Source organism: Acomys minous (assembly GCF_964271855.1).
Source record: "Acomys minous genome assembly, chromosome: 5".
Lineage (NCBI taxonomy): Eukaryota > Metazoa > Chordata > Mammalia > Rodentia > Muridae > Acomys > Acomys minous.
In genome coordinates, this window is record NC_140494.1 from 32,706,123 (window position 1) to 32,725,481 (window position 19,359).

Below are 19,359 nucleotides of genomic sequence, written 5' to 3' on the forward strand. Positions count from 1 at the left end.
AGTGTAACGTGTGTCAGGGTGTGCTAGGTAGAGTAATGGCAAGTGTAACGTGTGTCAGGGTGTGCTGGGTAGAGTCATGGCAAGTGTAACGTGTGTCAGGGTGTGCTGGGTAGAATAATAGCAAGTGTAACGTGTGTCAGGGTGTGCTGGGTAGAGTCATGGCAAGTGTAACGTGTGTCAGGGTGTGCTGGGTAGAGTAATAGCAAGTGTAACGTGTGTCAGGGTGTGGTGGAGTCATGTGGAGATAGATGCTGGCAGCCCTTAAGACCAAGGAGAGGCCAGGGAGGACTCCTTTCCTGACTCCTGGTCTTTATTTCTGCTTCTAAGGCATGAAGCCGACTTTATGGGCCACCCAGTGTGTGTGCTTCGCTAGTTTAAGCCTATCCACTCAGAGATGACTCTGAACTTAGCAGTTGAGACCCCCTCTTGTAATCAGCCAGTGTCTGGGGAATCTACTTTGATATGCAATTTTAAATGATATTTAAATTAAAATAAAAGTGTGTTGCAGGCCCCCTAGACCGCATGTTTAATGGGCTCCGCTGCACACCTCCACCTCCACTGTCCTTGTCTCAACCCACAGAGGCCTTGCTTGGCCACCAGGCTTGGTGCCCTTTCCCACGATTGCTTCTCACACATTTTGATGTCTGTAGCACCCCAGCCATGGTGGGTGCTGTTTCAGCCACTCACTACCCAGTCAACCACAAGAAATAATCTGGTCTGTTTTGTATCGGAGAGATACTATATCGGGGCCTTCCACAGATGTGTTCAATAGCTTCCCACCCCTAATAGGGTGGCCTCAGAAGCACACCATCTGTTGATCTTAGTCTTAATGCATAATAAACTGCTCTTTAAATTATCCTGGATAGGAAATTTCATTTCATTTATAAACAAAGTTTACACCCAAAAAGCCTTGAGATGTTTTTAATAAACTTAGACAAGCAGTCAGTGCAGTTTTGCTGATGGACTCTCTGTACGGATGCTGCCCAACACATAGCAGCATTTTAAGGCACATTATACTGTGATCAGAATTAAAGTTCAACTATGATTATGCTCACAACATTAATACACAATTTTAACCACTCAAAATATATTTCTAGTTTTGATGAAACTTAAATTTCCTTTGATAAAAAGATCAGTAATATATATTATATTGAACACTGTAATAAAATTATTTTCAAGAAAATACAGAAGTGGAAACACAAATTTCCTAAATTTGTATACTTTGTAGTACCACAAAGTAGGTCAAAGTTCAGTATTAAATAAATAGAAATTCTCTCCTAATAATACACTTTTACAACACTTTTCCTAAGGAAATACATTCATAGGATTTTACATTCTATTGTACAACAACGACAAGAACAAGAGGATCTTCAACTATGAAATGTAGCCACAGTGTCACGTAAGCACAGGAAATGAGTTTCTGTGGATGAGGCTTTCTTGTTAAAACTGATTCCATGTGGCTGTGCCCAGTGAGTGGTGTGGTTCACAGCTCAAAGGATATGGCCTGTGCACAGCTAAAACATGGGGACAGAGTGCCAAGAGGTTCCATAGAAGCATCACCTGGCTGCTAGCTTTGGTATCTCTGGGTATCTGGTGCGAGGTGACAGCTGTTGAGGTACTGTCTGGTCAGAGTTGGCTTCTGATTCTGCGGTAGAAATTAGATCTCGTGCCCAGCAGATCAAGTGGGGCGTTAAGGCAGTGTCCTGGCTCAGGCAGGTAGGAGAAACTTGTCTGCAGAGCAGGGGCTGATAGGTGCCTCTCAGAACACCCCTGGTACAGTAGCCAGGCACAGCCTACCTAGGAGGTGCTCCAGAGCAGTCTGATGAAAGCATTGGCCAAGGCATTGCACAGTTGCCAGATTTCCATTCAGAAATGATCAAATGCTACAAGGGCGAAGGGCTGTGGAAACCAGATGCAGAGCATCTTATGGCTGAGGCTGAGCTAGCCAGACAACAGCGTGTGGACTGGTTCAGTTGGGAATGACACTCTGAAGCACATGGCAGTGTGTTGCGCACATTTGCTTTCTTCTCGTTCATTTCTCTTATCTCTCTTCTTATCCGTGATTCAACTGCACCATTAACACAACCTGATGGACCTTCCCGTGACTCCTCCGAAGGTAACTGTCAAACCTTGTTCCTGAGACACTATTTAGTTTCCTGAGCAGAGACCTGAGTGGTTTGTTTCAGAAGTTTCCAGGAGGTCCCTAAGTCCACCTTCGCCCCATCTTGGTCTCCCTCAAGTGAGACCCTGTGATGCAGGCGAAATCTCCAGTGACTCTTCAAGACGGGACTTCTGAGGAAAGGTGATAAGTGATGAGGGCTCGCCCTCTTACCACTCCAGAGAGACAATACTCTAAGGTTGAGGCCCTGAAGTCCTGGGGGGAAATACCCACCTCCTGGATGATGTTATGCCCCCAGGTTTCCCCTGCCTTCAACAGATGGAGCCAGAAAACTGGCTATAGTTCCGACCAAGGTTTCCTGTGGACCCCCTACCCAGCCAGCCTGGCCATCTGCAGTGTTCCCAGGGACAGCTCAGGCCAGACACCTTGTGTGAGCAAGGGCCAAGCTGGGAGGGGCCGGACAGGGAAAGTTTGAGTTAGAGGAGCCAAAATTGGAACAAGTATTTCTGCGGTTGTTTCCTGCGACTCACAAGGTTGTAGGCGCGTCTGGAGAACTAACTGGGAAGTGGGGTCAGACAGGGCCTTAGGGGATGCGCAAGAACCTCCTCACTGCCCGTTTTAGACGAGGCTAATCTGAGTGATGCCTCTTGCACGAATCTCAACCATTTGTGCCAGGAGTGTTAAGACCACCAGAGGCTTGTCAGGGGTCTTCCTCCTCTTTGACATGGGAAGGAAACATTACAAGTGCTCAGGTGAGGGTGGGGGTTGGGGAGGCAGCACCTCGCAGCCTTAGGGACTGAACCTGGGCAAGAAAACGGCAGGAGGCAGTGTGGTATCTTGGGGACACCTCATGGATGAAATGATTCTTCCTAGGCTATGCATAAGACTCCCAGAAAGCACTGGGCCTCCAAGAAACCTAGCTGGCTGGGGAGGGGCCACTGAAGGAGACCCTCGGAGCTGGGCCACCAGCCTGGCAGCGATCACAGCGGCGTCTCTTCTTGCTCCAGAGCGTGTGGCGGGAGCTCTGTAGAGCCCGGAAGAGAAGCGAGCTTTAGCAGAGCAGGGCGTCTGCGTGGGCGAGGCCTCTGGAAGGATCGTCGGCTGTGTACCCGACGCGCAGCCGCCGACCGAGCATGCGCACTGGGTAGGGCCCGGTGCTCTGGCTCCACCCCAGGTTCACCGGAGGCAAAGGTAACAGGTGGGATGCGCTCGGGTGGCACAGGGCTAGGGGCACGTGGACGGGCGAACCGTGAGGGGAGCAAGGGCTGCTGGGCATCTGCGGATGGCCGACGAGGGGACAATCGTCCGGTAAGCGGTGTGTCAGAACCTGTGTCACCTGCGGGAAGACAGGATGTGAGTGGCTACCAGTCCAGTGCAACACTGAACTATTCACTACAGAAACCTGTACCCAGCCCAGGATTCCCTTCCGCCTAATTTTGTTGTTCCTCTGACCTCAGGCTTAAGTGCAAGGAGGGATCCCTTAACCTTCTACACCAAATGGCGGGGGCATTTTCTGCTGTGCACTATTGCAGAGTTGCAGGAAGTTTCAGCCAGTGTCATTGAACCTTCCTAGGCAGCTGTGCACTGTGCAGCCAGCAGATCTGGACCACTCCCGATGTTTTAACACGTTCAAACCCTGCCCTTGATAGCAGCCCCATCTACACGGGGTAGCAATGCCATACCTACCCCAGGGTACTACTGCTTTACCCCCAGAACCCTGCCACAAGCCTCTAGGCACACTAGGCTCTGCTTCAGAACAGCATGATTTAAGAACGAGGAAGGGAGCCAGGCCTTTAATTCCAGCCTCAGGAGGCAGAGGCAGCCATATTTCTGAGTCTCAAGACAGCCTGGTCTACAGAGCTAGTTCCAGGACAGCCAGGGCCACAGAGGGCTGACCAGCATCTCCAATCATAATGGAGTGTGCTTCATTTCATTTCCCACTAGACTGATAAAAAGGCCTTTGCAAATGTCCACCTTTCCATTTTCATCTGAAATGAACCTGAGACCTGCCCACACGATACCTCTATGTTCTCCAGGCTTAGTCCTCCTACTTATCTTTTATAAATGCTGGGGCTATAGGAACACACCACCATGCCAGACCCTTAAATCTATCTGGATACTACACATTGGCTAGAGAAGCAGGCAGACTCTTAGGGAATTCTCCATCAGTCTCCCGAGAAATACACAGCTGGACAGATGACCAAGACAGGGTCTACAGAGTGAAGAGAGCTGTTGGAAAGGCTGAAAAAAAGGTCCAGGTCCAGGAGAGAGGCCTGAAGGCAACAGCTAGGAAGAAAGCAGGCGTTAGAGGAAGAAGCCAGTTACATGTGTGTGGACTCAGGGGAAGCGGGTTGGTGCTGTTCCTCGGGGCCATCAGCCAGCAGGAAGGAATCCACTGATTTGTTGCTGAGGCGGAATGGTGTCAGGCGGCGGAAGTTGCTGGGAGAGTTGGGAATCTGGACACGGGCCCTCTGGGAGGGCACCACGGTCTCCCCAGGGGACAGCCAGGGTGGCACCCTGGATAGGATGCCTGGATCCAGGTCCTCGTCAGGAGAGAACACGGGGTTATCAATTCCTAAGAGAAAGGGCAGCTGGTCAGCCTCTAAGAAGTATTCCCAGGGGCAGTAGGAGGCTGGGTGGGTAGGCTCTGTACTGGGTGACTGTCAACTCGTCTGTGCTGCCACCTTCAGGGTGACCTGGATGGTCAGACTTACACATTTAGCCTCATCACACACCATCCCTCTATATCTGAGACCCCATACAACCTAGACAAGTTCAGCAATACCTCCCTTCTCTCAGATCTGGCCTGTTCTTCCAGACATGCTTGCCATCTGCCCTGGGAAGGCATCTAGGTGGAGGAGGTGACAACTCCAAGACCAGTTCTAACCCTCCCCAAGCCTTTGGCTCCTCCATCAATGGCCAAGCTCACTTCGGGCAGCAGGGGACATCTCTCTCATTGGCCTCTCCCAACTCACCTGCCCCAGAGTCAGAGGCTACATCCTTGGTGACATTGGCCAGAAACTCAATGCCCCCACTGGTCTCTTCATAGTTGGTGGCCTCCTCGGGCTCTGAAAGTTCCAAATCTAGATAGCAAAGGAAAAAAGTACTTTGGTTAAGGATGACTCAACTTCTTAATGGCTGGTGGTAGCTCCCCAACCACCGGCCCCACACACAAATGGTGTTTCACAGCACTTGGGTAGCCCAGTATCCAAGTGGCTAGGGCCAGTTGTACAAACGCCTGAACCACAGAAGGTGCTTCCTTTTGTGACCCCAGCCATGCTTGGTCTTTGGGAAGGTCTTTTGCATAGGAGGAGCTGGGACCCTATGGCCTACAATGAAAGGGATGGAGAAAGGCCACTTACTTTGTAAACGTGTGTGTGTGTGTGTGTGTGTGTGTGTGCGCGCGCGCGCACGCGCGCGCAGGTGTTTTGACTTCCCATGAGGGCCAGAAGAGGGCATTAGATTCCCTGGAATTGGAGTCACAGGTGACTCAAGCTGCCTTATGTGAGTGCTGGGAACTGAACTTGGGTCCTCTGGAAGAGCAGCAACCACTCTTAACCATTGAGCCGTCTCTCCATCCCATAGGGGGAGTGCTTCTCTGTGCTGCAGCAACAGGAGGTTGGGAGGAAAGCACCAAGTGTGCCTAGCCTAACGGTACCCCCACCCCACCAAGGGATGCATGGAGGCCCAAGGGCAGAATCCCTGGGTACAGCCACAGGCACAGGCAGGAGTCCCTCCTGAATCAGGCAGGGAAGCAATTCTTACCTTTCTCCTTGATGGTGAAGTTGTGTGCCAGGTTCTCCACAGGCAGCTTCCCATTAGGAATGCTGCTATTCCTCTGTGAACAAGTATGAGCTCTTACAGATGTACCCACAACCCGGGCCCCTAACCTATAGGGGCTTGGTCCTCTGTCCTAGTCCCCAAGTATCTCTGCTCTGGTGAAAGGCTGTTCACCTGGCAGCTTGCCTGGCCAGCAGGACTACAGAGGATTGCCTGCCCCATTTGTGGCCTTCAGGAGCCCACCCAACAATCACTGATGCCACCTTCTCTCACCCGCTTCTGTGCACGCTCCCTCTTGTACAGCTTGACTGCCTTCTTGTTCTGGTTGATGCCTAGCTTAGCTGACTTAAAGGACTCCAGGCGCTTCCGCATGGTCCTGTGAAAGATTTCCTTGTCCTGCTTTTCGTCCTCGTTGGGTGTTAGTTCATGCCGACTGTAGAGATGCTTGTACTGTGGGAATAACTTGCAGTCAGTTGGGCCTTACCACCCAGGTGGGTCACAAAGCCTCTAGCTCATCCTTGTAGACCCCTTATCTGAGAAAAAGGCAGACATTGCTGTGGGCGTGGGGCTGGGTTCCATCAGCCACAGCACACAAGGGAATGACAAAGGCTTACCCTCTGGGATAGAAGGGCTCTGGGTGGCTCATCCCATGGTACCCACCTCCTGCCGAGGCTTGTACAGGTACTGTTGCAGTGTGTGGTGGGTGACCATGTCCTCAGTGTCACGGATGCTCCTCCGCCTCTGCTCCAAGGACTGCATGTCCAGGCATACAGCACTGACATTTTCCCTCCTGCATAGACCAACACTGAGCCCAGGGGAGTTGCTACACAGAGGTCTCCTGCCCTGCCTAGATACTTGATAGTGCCTTCATGCCTCAGGACTGCTCAGATGGTCTTACAGGATGCCTTATAAACAGTCTCCCCACTTCCCCAACCATGAGTCCTGAGGCCCACAGCCTCTCTTAAGCACTAGAAAGATACAACAGCCACCATCATAAGAACTGGCCACCAGCTGCCCAGGGCCAGAGGGCATGAGATGCCAGACCAGGTCAGGCATCTAACCCTTTCTGCCTTCCTCCTCCTCTCTAATATTAGTGCACCACAAGCACAGTCCATTGGCTGCTGAGTAAAGGTGTGCTTCTACAGATGGAGATACAGGCATCTTTTTGTATCCATCTCCTATCCTGGTCCACTCACACTATCCTGACTCAATTGCCTTAGGCCCTGCAAGAGGCACTAGTAGGCTTAAGGGTCACTAGAGAGAGATGCTTTTAAGGAGTCCACTTCCCCAGGGAAGTTTATGAACTGGTCACATACAAGAGATAGGAGACGGATGCCTCCACAGTAGACGGGCGGGGTGTGCTGAAGTCCACATTGACCATATTGTCCGTACTTGGGGAGCGGATGAAGGCCAGGGACCCACGGCGCTCTCCCTACAAAGAGGACATCGACTCATTAGCACTCGGGGATGACCCTTAGGTGGCATCTACCACATAGAAGTCAAAAGATCCTGTGGCCAAGCTCAAGAACCTGTGGGCTCTGGGAGGCAGAGATGGAACCCAAGGAAGTTACACCTGCCCCGCCCCCCCAGACCCTGTCCAGGGTCTTGTGACATCTCACAGTTCAGCAAGGGCCAAGATACAGAGTAAGGGCTGGAATAAGGTCCCTGCAGAAGATCAAAGCCTCACGTGAGAGGAGCAGGGCTGAAAGTTGAGCAGACAAAGCAGCAGGTAGAACCAGAATCTCTTAAAGGACACTAGCAGATCTAGAGTATACCACCCACACCTGAAGCTCACGGAGGTAGTTTTTGTCCCCACTAGAGCCTGAAACGCACAGGCCTTAGTTTGGATACAAGTCTATAGAGCAGAGCTGGACAGGAAGCAGAATTACCAGCGAATAGAAAGCTGTCTTCTATTGAGGGCTTAAGTCGGGAACACTGTGTCACAGGGCACAGTAAGCTATGGCCTCAGGTAGAGCCCCTAAGGGGCAGCTTGTGCGTTAGGTTAGGGGTGATGGCTCATCAGATGTGTTTCTCTCTTAACTCTATCAATACATCATTGCACTTTACAGTTTGTGAGGTGCTCCCGGGGGATCCTTCGAAGAGGGTGGGGAGTGCATGGATATTCTGGTGACAGAGGAAACACGTGAGGCTTGGCTGGGACTGCCTACTCCAAGGTATTTGGCTTATCACTGGTATGGGCTGGGGCCTTTGGGTTTTTTTTGCTTCCAAACCAAGTGTTCTTTGTTTTTTTTTTTTTTTTTTTTTTTTGTTTTTGTTTTGGTTTGTGTGTGTGTGTGTGTGTGTGTGTGTGTGTGTGTGTGTGTGTGTGGTGTGGGCAGCCTTCTGTCCCATATTATTGATGATGCCAGGCACTCCCCCACCCCAAAGAGAATCAAGAGAGAAAGCAGGTGACCCTTAGGGCAGAGGCTTAGAGCTTAAAGGATGGCTGGGTTCCTGGTCGAGGGTCGAGGGCAAGAATTGGGGTGAGGCAGGATGGATGTGGACAAACCACCCCTGTAGTACCTTAGAGCCATTTCTCCAATAGTGATGGAAAAGATGGCCCCCAGTTCAAGACACTCTGGCTGATGCAGTGGGGAACAGGAGTGAGGCTCAGAGCTCCGGCTAGTGTGAAGTCAGAACTAAACAGCTTCTCAGAGACTGAGAAAAAGGGACAAGTGAATGCTGCCAGAGACTCAGCCCCCTGCCATTTTCACTCTTATCTTCCATCAATATCTTGGTGACCAGGACACCCAGGGTCATAAAAGGTGAGAATTCTTAATAAGTTCTGCCTAAGAGAGGAGGCATCTCAGACTGAGCCCCACAATATTACTCTGAGTAGCAATGGTCATAGGGTCATGTGGTGCCTGGTTGGGACTTGTGTCTATTTATAAAGGATACCACGGAGCCCAGACAGGAGTGGGTGGGTCATGAATGTGCTGGCCACAGGACAGTCACATATGTGTCTTTGAAGGAGTTAGTATGAGTGTGTACATATGTGTTCTATATTGTATCTGTGCACACATATGTTCATGAGTACATATTATGTATGTATGTTGTATGTATGTATGTATTAGTGTGCGTGTACCTGGGATGTGTGTGTGTGTTCGTATATGTATACATGAGCATTACTATCCATTTGGGTGTGCATATATCAGCCACCCCTTTGTGTGTGCATAAGTGAGGCTGCTCCATAAGATAGTCAGCCAATAGAAAGTATCTACCAACTTGTTACTGAGTACAATGTTATGTGTGAGTAGGTAGAGGACCTGGGCCCATTACTCTCCATTTCCCTACTTCTTCCATTCTTTTTAGGGGAAACACAGGAATTACTACTCCGCTAGAGCCTGTCTTTCATGCTCAGCTCTTCCAAATCCACAGTATCTGGACAGTCACTGTGCCTATGCCTCCGATTCCTGAGTGACATGAGCTTTTGCTGTGCGCTATCGAGGCATAGAGCACAGGGCTCACTCACCACCACCCTCTGTCTATGCCCTAGACCACATTTATTTTCCGACTTTAGTCCTCAACTTCAGCAGACAGATAAATGGGACGTTCCAGTACCTCGGCCACGTAGCTAATAGCATCCTTCAAATTCAGCTCATGGAAAACATTGAGGATCCGATCTCGAGATTTTTGGGCCGATCTTCTCATGAGGATTTTGCTGAGGAACTTCCTATCAAAATTGGACCACCTAAGGGAAAGACGATGACATCAGCACTGGGAGTCTGGAGCTGCCTGCCCCACATGGGGTAAGAACAAGGTCAGAACAGGAAACTGTCTGCCAGAGCTAGGCTCAACATAGGACGGCCCTTACTTCTCTTGGCTTTTATTTATTGTAACAACCTAAAGGTGAGTTTTAAAATGAGCCACCCCAGGTCTCGCCCTTTGCTTTCTCCTATTTTTGACAGCGGCTGGCAGTGGAACTATATGCCATTTTTTCCCCCAAGTGACAAAATGAGCATGTTTCAAAGTGGCCATCTGACCCTCCAGGTGCTGTGAGGACAGGGCCAGTGTTAACAGCCATTGTTCCAAGTACCAAGACATGGCTCCCTAGGGTCACACTAACACGTGTGAAACAAGTGTGTTAGTCATATATTTTAAGTACCACTTTGTGTTGTAGTAAGATATAAATAAGTGACTTCCGTTTCGTGAACAAGATAATTTTAAATACTAAACACATCTTTCCTCTGTTAATAAAATAGGACAGTGATTTATTTTCCTGGCTTTTAATTCCTACATTATTTAAGTTCAGCATTAATTGGCCAGTAAAAGGGTGTCTGTCTATATGCCTGGGAAGACCATCGGGATGAGATTCGGGTCCCAGGTTGTTGAATGTTCTGTCCTCTCTGTTAGCATTAGCTTCATTTTCCACCTGCTCGCACCTGGGGGTCTAGTGCACACTTAAGCCCTTAGCCTGGGAATGGTGGTTCATGTACCATGACAAGACACCCATATGTTGTCCTCTGTTTATTTTACTCCCTCACACACATATCTCAGAACCAGCGTAGGACCCACACAGCTCGCCTCTGGTTCTTTTGAAAGGAGGGGGTCCTCCAGAAATCGTGTTTTGTGATTCTTGAGCTGTGATGTCACAATTGATATGGCTTCCGGTGTTTTTAGTGGCCCTACCCGCACCTGTGGGACCCACAGTTGTGTCTGAGAGGTCACTTGGTAGAAGGAGGAAATGCCACAGCTTGGGCTACTTACTTGTCTCTGAGATAATTGTGTCCAATCTGTCCTGAGATGTCCTCAATGGCTGAGAGAATGTGGTCGAAGGCCTTTCAGAGGGAGAAACTTAATTGGCCATCCTTCCTCACCCTCAGCCCACCCCCAGACCGTGTCTCCCCAGACCGGACACGTCTCCCTCTCCCTACCCGGCCATGTAGCTTCTCATTGAGCTTTGGTTCACGGTGCTCACTCCTCTTCACCTTCAGCCACTGCACCAGGGGCTTAATGGTCAGACCCTGAAAGACAGCCTCACTAATTCCGGTGCCAGGCAGCACCTCACAGGCAGCACCTCACATCCCCCAGGGCCCTCCAAGCCCAAACCAGACAGACATTAGACCTCTTCTTCCACTGTAAATAACCCAAGGGTCCGTGAATCCATTGGCACTGCCCTATACAAAAAACAAAACAAAACAAAACAAAAACAAAAAACCAAAAAACCCCAAAAACAAAAACAAAAAACGTGGCCCAAAGCCCCTGTGCTCTGGACATCAGAACTTCCAGCTGTCACTTTGACCAAAGGCATTAGTAGGTGCCTGTTAGGGCGTGACCAGTCAACAGTCAGGATGGAACTAGGTCTGCTCTCATCAGTCCTGGCCAGCGCATAGCACTTTTGGGACAAATTGTGCTACGTCCCCTGTGGGGCCACATGAAAACCTACAAAATGCTCCTAATTACTAAAATTACAAAAACCAATTAAAGTGTGGAATCTAGAAACAATCAGCCTACGGGGTTGAGGTAGGGCCAGCTGTTCTTAGGTGGGGGCGGTGGGGAGGGTCAAAGTTTGGATGCCCCGAGGCAGGACCCTGGGCAAGCTGAGCCACACCTGGAAGATGACTGTGAAGAAGACCACAATGAGGGTGGTGCTGACGAACAGGTTTTTCTCCTTGACTTTCTTCTCATCCAGAAGCACCACCAAGGCGTAGGCCACTGCCCCACGCAGGCCACCGTAGGACATGACCACCTGATCGATGGTCTCGAGCTGCACCATGCGGTAGCGATTCAGGATCCAGGTTTGCAGAACAACACCTGTAGCAAGAGGTCACTCAGCTCCGTGGCTGCTTTCCCCAAGGCCACGCCCTAGGATGTCCTAAAGCCCCCTCGGCTGACTGGTATGGCTGAGCCAGTGGGTCTCTAGCAAGGGCACTACACTAGTCAGGCCCCCTAGGCTGAGCCCAGTAAATGCCTCTCTCCCACCAGCTGCTGTCTCCCATTCCTCGTTCCCGTTGCTTGGTGCCACCTTGATCCCCATGCTGCCCCTTGACAAATCTTGGCCTTTATGGAGACCAGTGCTTAGGCTTCCTACTGAGCTGCCCTGGGGGGCCCTCAACTCCGTGATCTGCCCTGGGCGCTCCTAACCCTCACCGATGGCGCGGTATACAGAGATGAAGACCAGGGTCAGCAACACAAAAGCTGTGTTCCATGTCCAGATGTGGGGGTCCACGGCTGAGATGCCCAGGAACATGAAGATAATGGTCTCTGCCCCACTAGCCAGCATCTTCATGGTGTAGCGCACAGTGGTGGCCGACTGCTCCGAGATGTTGGCCTTCACGTACTTCTGGCAGCAGATGCCACAAAAGGTGATGCTGGTGGAAGGGCAGTGTGAGAGTTCCCAGCCTCTGTTTAGGCAGGCTGATCCCTCAGAGCAGATGTTTCTAGGCCCAGCCCCCTGCCATCTCCATTTCTTCTGGCAGGCCTCTGCTTTGCAGCAGATGTAATGTACAATGGCCAGCCCTCCTTTGTTGTGTGAACCCTGCTCTTCCTGAGGCTCAGTACCCTGAGCTGGGTCTACCCAGCTGCTTCCGTGCTCCAACACTAGGCATGGAGTTCCAGTGACGGAACAGCGTTCACACACAGCATGTGTGCCTCTTGTAGCTGGTTGGTGACCAGATCACACTGGCCTTAGAAGCTTGGAGTCAACTTTGGTATTAGGAGGCTCCTGCCTAGTGAGAGGCTGCATGCCCGCAGAGGCTCTGATAGGGTTTCTGGACAGATCATTTTTTAAATCTCAAGCCACAGCACACACCTACCATGTCCTCTCAGTAGAGTAGGTACCTGTCTAGCCAAGGACAATTCTGAGGACTTATCAACTTCTTATTTTAAAAAAAAATTATACTGGAAAGCAGAAGCAGGTGGATCTCTGTGAGTTTGAGGCCAGCCTGGTCTACAAAGTGAGTCCAGGATAGCCAAGGCTACACAGAGAAACCTCGTCTTGAAAAAATAAAAACAAACCCAAAATTAGATTGACTTCTTTGCACCTGAAAATGAAATTCTACCCAACCATGAAAGCCATGGAGGTGGCAGTTACACAATGGCTTGAAATTCATGTTCTAAGGAGGAGACAGTAGGCAGGGACCAGGCTTACTGCCACAGTCCTTTCACCATGATGATGGCAAGGAGCCCAAGATACCCTTTGCTCACATTGGCACCAGGGTTTGTATGCAGGGGATCTCTGGCACATCACCAACTAGCAAGCCACCTACCCAGCCCAGCCAGCAGCGGAAGATTGTTTGTTGAGGGGCACTTACGCCAGGATGGCTGACAAGGACAGCATCTCGGAGGTCAGATAGGACAGGTAGGAAATGACAAAGACGAAGCCAGGTTCGATGATTCGCACATGCTTGGTGAAGCGAGTCACCAAGGACAGCAGGAAGGCAAAGATAACACCCACCAGAGTGCCTCCGAGGCTCACCACGAAGAAGGACACTGTGAGAGAAAGGAGCAAGTGGTCCTTTGTGGCTGGTGAGTGTGAGTGACGCTGACCAGGTTGGCCAGTCATTCCTCACAGCAATGCAAAAACTTAGGAATGAGGCAACTTTGCTTTCTATGGATACAGTGTCTGGTCTCCGAGTTTAGTGCAGGAGGCAGAGGGCAGAGGTGTGGTACCCAGGACACAGGACCTCAGGGCAGGGAGCATTGCCTTGACATCCCTTCAGGCTTGGGCCAGTAGCAAGGTCTGAACCCTGTGTCCCTACACACTGTCCATCTGTCATTGACTAGGGAGACCTGGATGGACTGTCCATATCCCTTCTCAGGAGAGCACACAGGATCCCCCATGGCCTTCATCCAGTAGGGTTTGTGTGATTTTCTGGGGAAAAAACCCAGCCTGGTAAGTAACTGGAGCATAGGCTGGAGACCCCAGGATAGCAAAGGCCCCACGGATTCCATTCTACAGAGGAGACAAGCCTCTGTACCCTTTGACCCACTAGACCTGACACAGGCCAGCAGGAACTCTCCCAATACATACCTATGCCTTTCACACAATCCACGCCAGTCACCTTGTCACCACCCAGTGTCACAAAAGACTCAAAAACATTGTACAAGACCTAAAGATACAGAAGACAGGAACACATTCTAGTCAGCTCTGCATCCACACTGACCCCTCCCTATCCAGTGCCCCTCTTTTCTGGATTTGGGACCCAGAGTTGATACCAGAAGCAGCTAAGAACACTTGTAACGCCAGCACAAGGTGACAGTGGTCAACAGGGAAGGATCAGAGGAGGCAGCCGCTGGGATGCGCAGAGAAGTAAGTGTCCCAGGCCCAGGGAAACAGGCCCAGTCCCTGACTCGTGTTCTCTGTTCTTGCAGCCTGTTTAGGACACAGCCATGCTGGACACTGACCCATCAGCAAGCCCTTTGCGGGGCCGTGCTTCTTTGTGAGGATGAAGGTGAGAAAAGGCTAAACTCTGAGGGCAGCAGGGAAACAGGAAGCTTGCCCAACTACATCCACAGGGAAGTCTGCCTCAGAAGGCTGAGGGCAACCCTCTGAGCTTAAGACTAGGTCTCAGATGGGTCTCAGAGTCTCCTACACACACAGAAATGTGACACGACGTACCCTGCATTCCTCTGACACCCCAAAGGAGCATAAGGCATGGGGAGTTTCTTAGGAACCACAGGCAGTTTCAGAGGGCCGAAGAAACTAAACACACTTCCTCAGGTGTCAGCTAAGTGCTTGGCCCATTCTTACCAGTTAATCCTTTGTCCCCTCCCACAGACCCGTAGTTCATCTGGGGACAGGTTTTGAAGTTTCCACAGGGCTGCACTAAAGCAGCATCAAGGCTCATGTTTCCTGAACCTGTTTCTCACTACCTCATCTTTGTGGACACCTTATGCAGGGGTCCACTGCAGGGGTCTGAAAAGACCCAGATGCCATCAGGGGAATCTGGACTCATGGGAGGAGCCGCACATGTTTCCTCCACTTACATGTTGAGTCCTGACCACAAGACCTGAGAACGCAACCCTTTGATTGGAAGTCTTCAAAGAGGTAGTTAAGGTTAAATGCGAGCAATAGGGTAGCTCTTGATGTATAAGAAAGTGCAGGGCATAGACACACACAGGCAACCATGTGAGGACACAGGAAAAGGAACGAATCTGCAGGCTAAGGAAAAAAGGCCTCCAGCCTTCAGCATCGAGACAGTTAAGTTCTCACTGTTTAAGCCGCAGGCTTCTGTAGGATTTGGTTATGGTGGGCCCAGCAGATTAATGCAGTGCCTGTAAGACTTTATTATTTGTTTATTCATCCATTTGTTCTGAGGAAACACTGCGTAATATCAAGCGTGGTCCAAAGTTACAGACCTCTGATCTGGGGCGTGTGGATATGGGGATTTCAACCGGGCAGCATGATTGCCAAAGGCATGAAGTAGGTGGGCCTAAGATTGTAAAAGAGAGAAATCGGATGAAGCTGAGTTAGGGATCCAGAAGGGGGGGTCAGAGCCTGTGCCTCCCCCAACTCATACCTCAAGGCTGTTGCACCAATAAGAACAGGTAGGTGATAGGCATAGCCTGCAGGAGTTGGACATCCTAGATTACAAACATGGCGGTAAAGGGAGGCCATATACACACAGTGCTCCTCTTTCTAGCTTATCTGTCTTGAGGCATATTAGTAATGCCCTCTTGGCAAGGGATCCTAGAACTTCCAAGCAAGTGAAAGGTTCTGTAGCTGGCTGGCCCCCCGGGAACCCCAGCATCACTTACCACAGTCACTGCGTCATTGAGCAATGACTCCCCAAAGACAATGATGAACAGGACTTCATTGACATGGACTTCCTCAAACACAGCCAGCACAGCCACTGGGTCCACAGCAGCAATGAGGCTACCGAACAGCAGGAAGTCTAGGAGTCCAATCTTCAGCTCACCTGCAAGAGGCGCAGACCATGGGACAAGGGCTAGCCACCTGGCTGCTTCTCTCTAAGTCCCGCATATCCCAGGTCTCTGGAAGATCGGAGGCATCAGGAATAAAGGCTAGGCACAAGTCTTCCCAGGCCTACCAAGTGACAAAGAGGAGCTCAGAGACTGGGGCTCACAGCCAAGACACCCCAGGATGTGTAAGGCTGGCACAGTTCCCCCATGTGGTGCTGCACTCCTTTTTTTTTTTTTTTTTTTTTTTTTGAGCTGAGGCAGAACTTGCCATCCCTTAAGGCCAAGGAATGAACCTTGGGAAGTAAGTGGTCCAAGAAGGCGTAGCGGGCACAGGTAAGAGTGGTCTCTCTAGTGACTTGAGCTCATATGTCTGTGATTTACTAAACTCTGTTGCCTTCAGCCAGCACCAGAGTGTTCTGAAGTTTCCATTTAGAAGTGGACCACATACACCTAACTGCCACACCATATAAGCCCTACCCAGCTTTCCAGAGCAAACTAGCTTCTGGGCCCCCTTGAAATGCTTTATCGTGGCCAGCCTCTTGGGTAGAATCTTGAGAGACCCAGAGTGCATTCTAAAAACAAGCTGGATCCCAGCAGATGCTCCCAGTAAGGGTGAGCCCCAGCCTTGAGCTGCTCTCTTCAGAGACTGACTACTGCCTAGGTAAATATGGTCACAACCATCAGCCAAAGTCACAGAAGAAGCAGAGCTTATGGGATGGGGATGGTCTTTCAGGTCAGCCTTGACCAGCTAGGTCCCAAAGGTGGACCATAAGCCAGCATCCTATGTCTATCATGAGAGAGTAACCCCAACTGCAGACAGGGATGTATAACAATACTAGTTAATAAAAGACACAGCGGTGTAACAGTTCTTCATGGCTATGGCATGGTTAGAAGATGGGCCTGGGTGTCCCTGGAAATTAAAATGCTCTAGAGTTTGGTGAGCATGTAATTTCCAGTGTAAGCACATTTGCCAAGGTTCAGCGGACTCTATTTAAAGGCCTATGCGTACACGATAAGTTAGTCTGTTAGAGGCTTCTCCATGCAACTTAAAAGCAGCTCCAGGAACATTACATGCTAGAATCGTATAGGTGACAGGGCTGTCGAGTGAGGGCCAGCATTGCCCCTTGAATAGTTGTGGGTATTAGATTCAGGAGTCTCTGCTCCACATCCCAAGACATTTAGACTCATAGGCAGCCAGAGGCAGCCAGTCATCTTAGATATGTCCAAGTTGCTAATGTGACCAGTAGTATCCACCCCAGAACAGGAGGCCTACAGTTTTAGAAGCTTACCCTTGAGGTCTCTAGTGATGCTGGACAGCAGGGACTAAAGGGGGACTTCCCTAAAATGATAAGACCCCAAGTAATTGATAGTTCCTGATTTTACTGCTCCCTGTTTCTCTTTGGTCTCTAGGATTTCAAGGGCATCATTCATGCAGTGAACGTTCCAAAGGGAAAGCCCTGACTCTGAGTCCTCCTGTTGAACACATCTATTCACATCTGTGCAGGCATTGGCTGCTGCCTCCCAGCTGGACAAAGATTCAGAGGGTTGGGTGTTCCCTGGGGGGGTAACCAAGGCTAAGTAATCACCAACATGTCAGAGCAGAAACAGCACCAAAACCCTCAAGACTTTGGGATGCTCAACTCTGTCGTTCACTCATAAGGCTGAAAGCAGTCCATTTGAATTTCCTTCTCCCGTGGGGTTAAACATCTGGCTCACATCACTCTGCTAACTGTGACAGGAGTAACAACAGCTACCTATGCACACCTACTCATCCCGATGGTCTGTGTGGCCACAAATATGTTCTGAACATGACACAAAGCCTTAGCTTACAGATATCCCAAGGAAGCTGATTATAGATTGAACCTTTTTACACATACGAGGCTATTTAATTTAGTTTAAGTAGTCCACAAAGACACTGCCCATCATCCTTAGCCCCAGCTCTTCTATATCTGTGATCTGCATCATTACTTTGCCTAAACAGAGTGGCTTGAACTCACCCAGAGGGCAATACATAGACTTACCCATTAGGCCACTGAGGAAGACACCGTAGAGAGACAGTCCTGTGGTGGCTGCATTCCATATAGTGCCAATGACAGCATACAGTAGAATGGTACCCAAGTTTCCAAAGAAAAGTCGATTGGGCATGAAATATCCAGCATCCAACACAATAGGAGGCAGCAGGTAGAAGAAGAAGAGCGTGGGTGTAAGTGTGAAGGAGGCGATGTGGTCAGCTGCCCAGACGATGCCGCCCAAGACCAGGCCCAGAACGATGAGCAGAGCACTCTCAGGGACAATACTGGTGACCTTGTGGGACAGGTGAAAGACTGTGGAAAGAGGGTCAGAAAGATTAGGACCCGTAAGGGACCCAAATGGCAAAGAGAAGACCTGGAGACAAGGTCCACCAGAGGAATGGGTGGGGTCGGGGGCCAGGACACACATACCCCATCCCCAGCGCAGCAAGGCACCCATGAAATCAATACATTTAAATCACTATTCATAACAGTAGCAAAGTTACAGTTATGAAGCAATAATGAAAATGTTACAGTTGGGCATCACCACAGGGTGAGGAGCTGTATTAAAGGGTCTCAGCATCAGGAAGGTCAAGAACTGCTGCACTAGATGGACCTCTTCCTAGGTACCTGGGATAATGGAAAGATCTTCCGTCTTCCCAGCAACCCACAGTGAATGGTGGATGAGAGCAATGCTGATGAACTCAGGCACACCAAGCCAGTGTCTTTACCTTATAGGATCTCCATGTTCACACAAGGGTGACAAAGTATGTGCACTGGAAGGCAGAACCTTCCATCCCACGGCAGACTCCACAGCAATTGATAGGAAGTGGCCTAGTTTGGGCAGGTGGACATCTTTGGCCCTCCAATTTGACCTGGCTGTTCCTGAGGTTAAACCTGCCTCATTGCAGTCACCTTTAGGAGGCTCATACTCTTCATATCCCCCATGACCCCTTTGGGGGTCAGTTACAGCCATGTAGGAGTAGCAGCTACAACAGCAAATGTCTCCAGAACAGGAAACTAGTTGGCTTCCTGGTATTCCAGCTTGCAGGGAACCTATGTCCATCTCCTCAGAACCTTCAGGCCCCTCAGTCTCTTCTCAGCCACCATCAACCCTGAGGAGCTTGGCAGGTGCTCTGCTCCATCCTATAGAGAAGCACAGCCAGTTGGCCATAGATTTTGTGCCTGATTTAGATGCAAAAGAAAGGTGATCAGACTTCCTATGCCAAGCAACACAATTGGAAATGCTAACAGAGGGGCCTCCTCCTGTGGCTTAAGCAACATTTTGTATGATCAAATTCATTCACCAAGGCAGTTATGTTGATGATATATATGAAAAAATTTAAAAAGGGTGTGTGTTTTCCCCCAACCCCAAACATCCAAGATGTCCCTCTCAGCCCAGGGTGGTATGGTAATCCACCAGTGTCTGATCTCAGAAAAAGCATTTCCTGGTGTGGGTAATGATGGAGGAGCCTCCAGGATGATTTGGGACCCACCCTTCTGAACTGGATAGCCTTGACAGGGCTCCCTGGCTGGTTTCTCCACAGATAATTGCAGGGATTGCGGGGATTAGGTGGGCTCCTCCAC

General features: G+C 50.1%; 1 protein-coding gene across 2 annotated transcripts in view; it reads right to left on the reverse strand.

Annotated features, from left to right (window-relative positions):
- Positions 1-3,334: 3,334 nt before the first annotated feature.
- Positions 3,335-19,359, reverse strand: part of SLC9A3 (solute carrier family 9 member A3) — a gene marked incomplete at its 3' end in the record, with an annotated part of 42,973 nt that continues 26,948 nt past the window's right edge. The window contains exons 2-17 of one of the 2 annotated variants that reach the window (XM_084783007.1): positions 17,785-18,087; positions 15,599-15,759; positions 13,872-13,950; positions 13,153-13,330; positions 11,990-12,210; positions 11,451-11,653; positions 10,774-10,863; positions 10,607-10,677; positions 9,461-9,590; positions 7,216-7,331; positions 6,560-6,689; positions 6,173-6,349; positions 5,885-5,957; positions 5,095-5,202; positions 4,445-4,694; positions 3,335-3,455 (exon numbers count right to left, since the gene is read on the reverse strand). In XM_084783007.1, the coding sequence (XP_084639133.1) occupies positions 3,452-3,455; positions 4,445-4,694; positions 5,095-5,202; positions 5,885-5,957; positions 6,173-6,349; positions 6,560-6,689; positions 7,216-7,331; positions 9,461-9,590; positions 10,607-10,677; positions 10,774-10,863; positions 11,451-11,653; positions 11,990-12,210; positions 13,153-13,330; positions 13,872-13,950; positions 15,599-15,759; positions 17,785-18,087 (2,294 nt within the window). Of the gene's footprint in view, positions 3,456-4,440; positions 4,695-5,094; positions 5,203-5,884; positions 5,958-6,172; positions 6,350-6,559; positions 6,690-7,215; positions 7,332-9,460; positions 9,591-10,606; positions 10,678-10,773; positions 10,864-11,450; positions 11,654-11,989; positions 12,211-13,152; positions 13,331-13,871; positions 13,951-15,598; positions 15,760-17,784; positions 18,088-19,359 lie in introns of those variants that run through there. The other variant, XM_084783008.1, reaches the window with a different exon arrangement.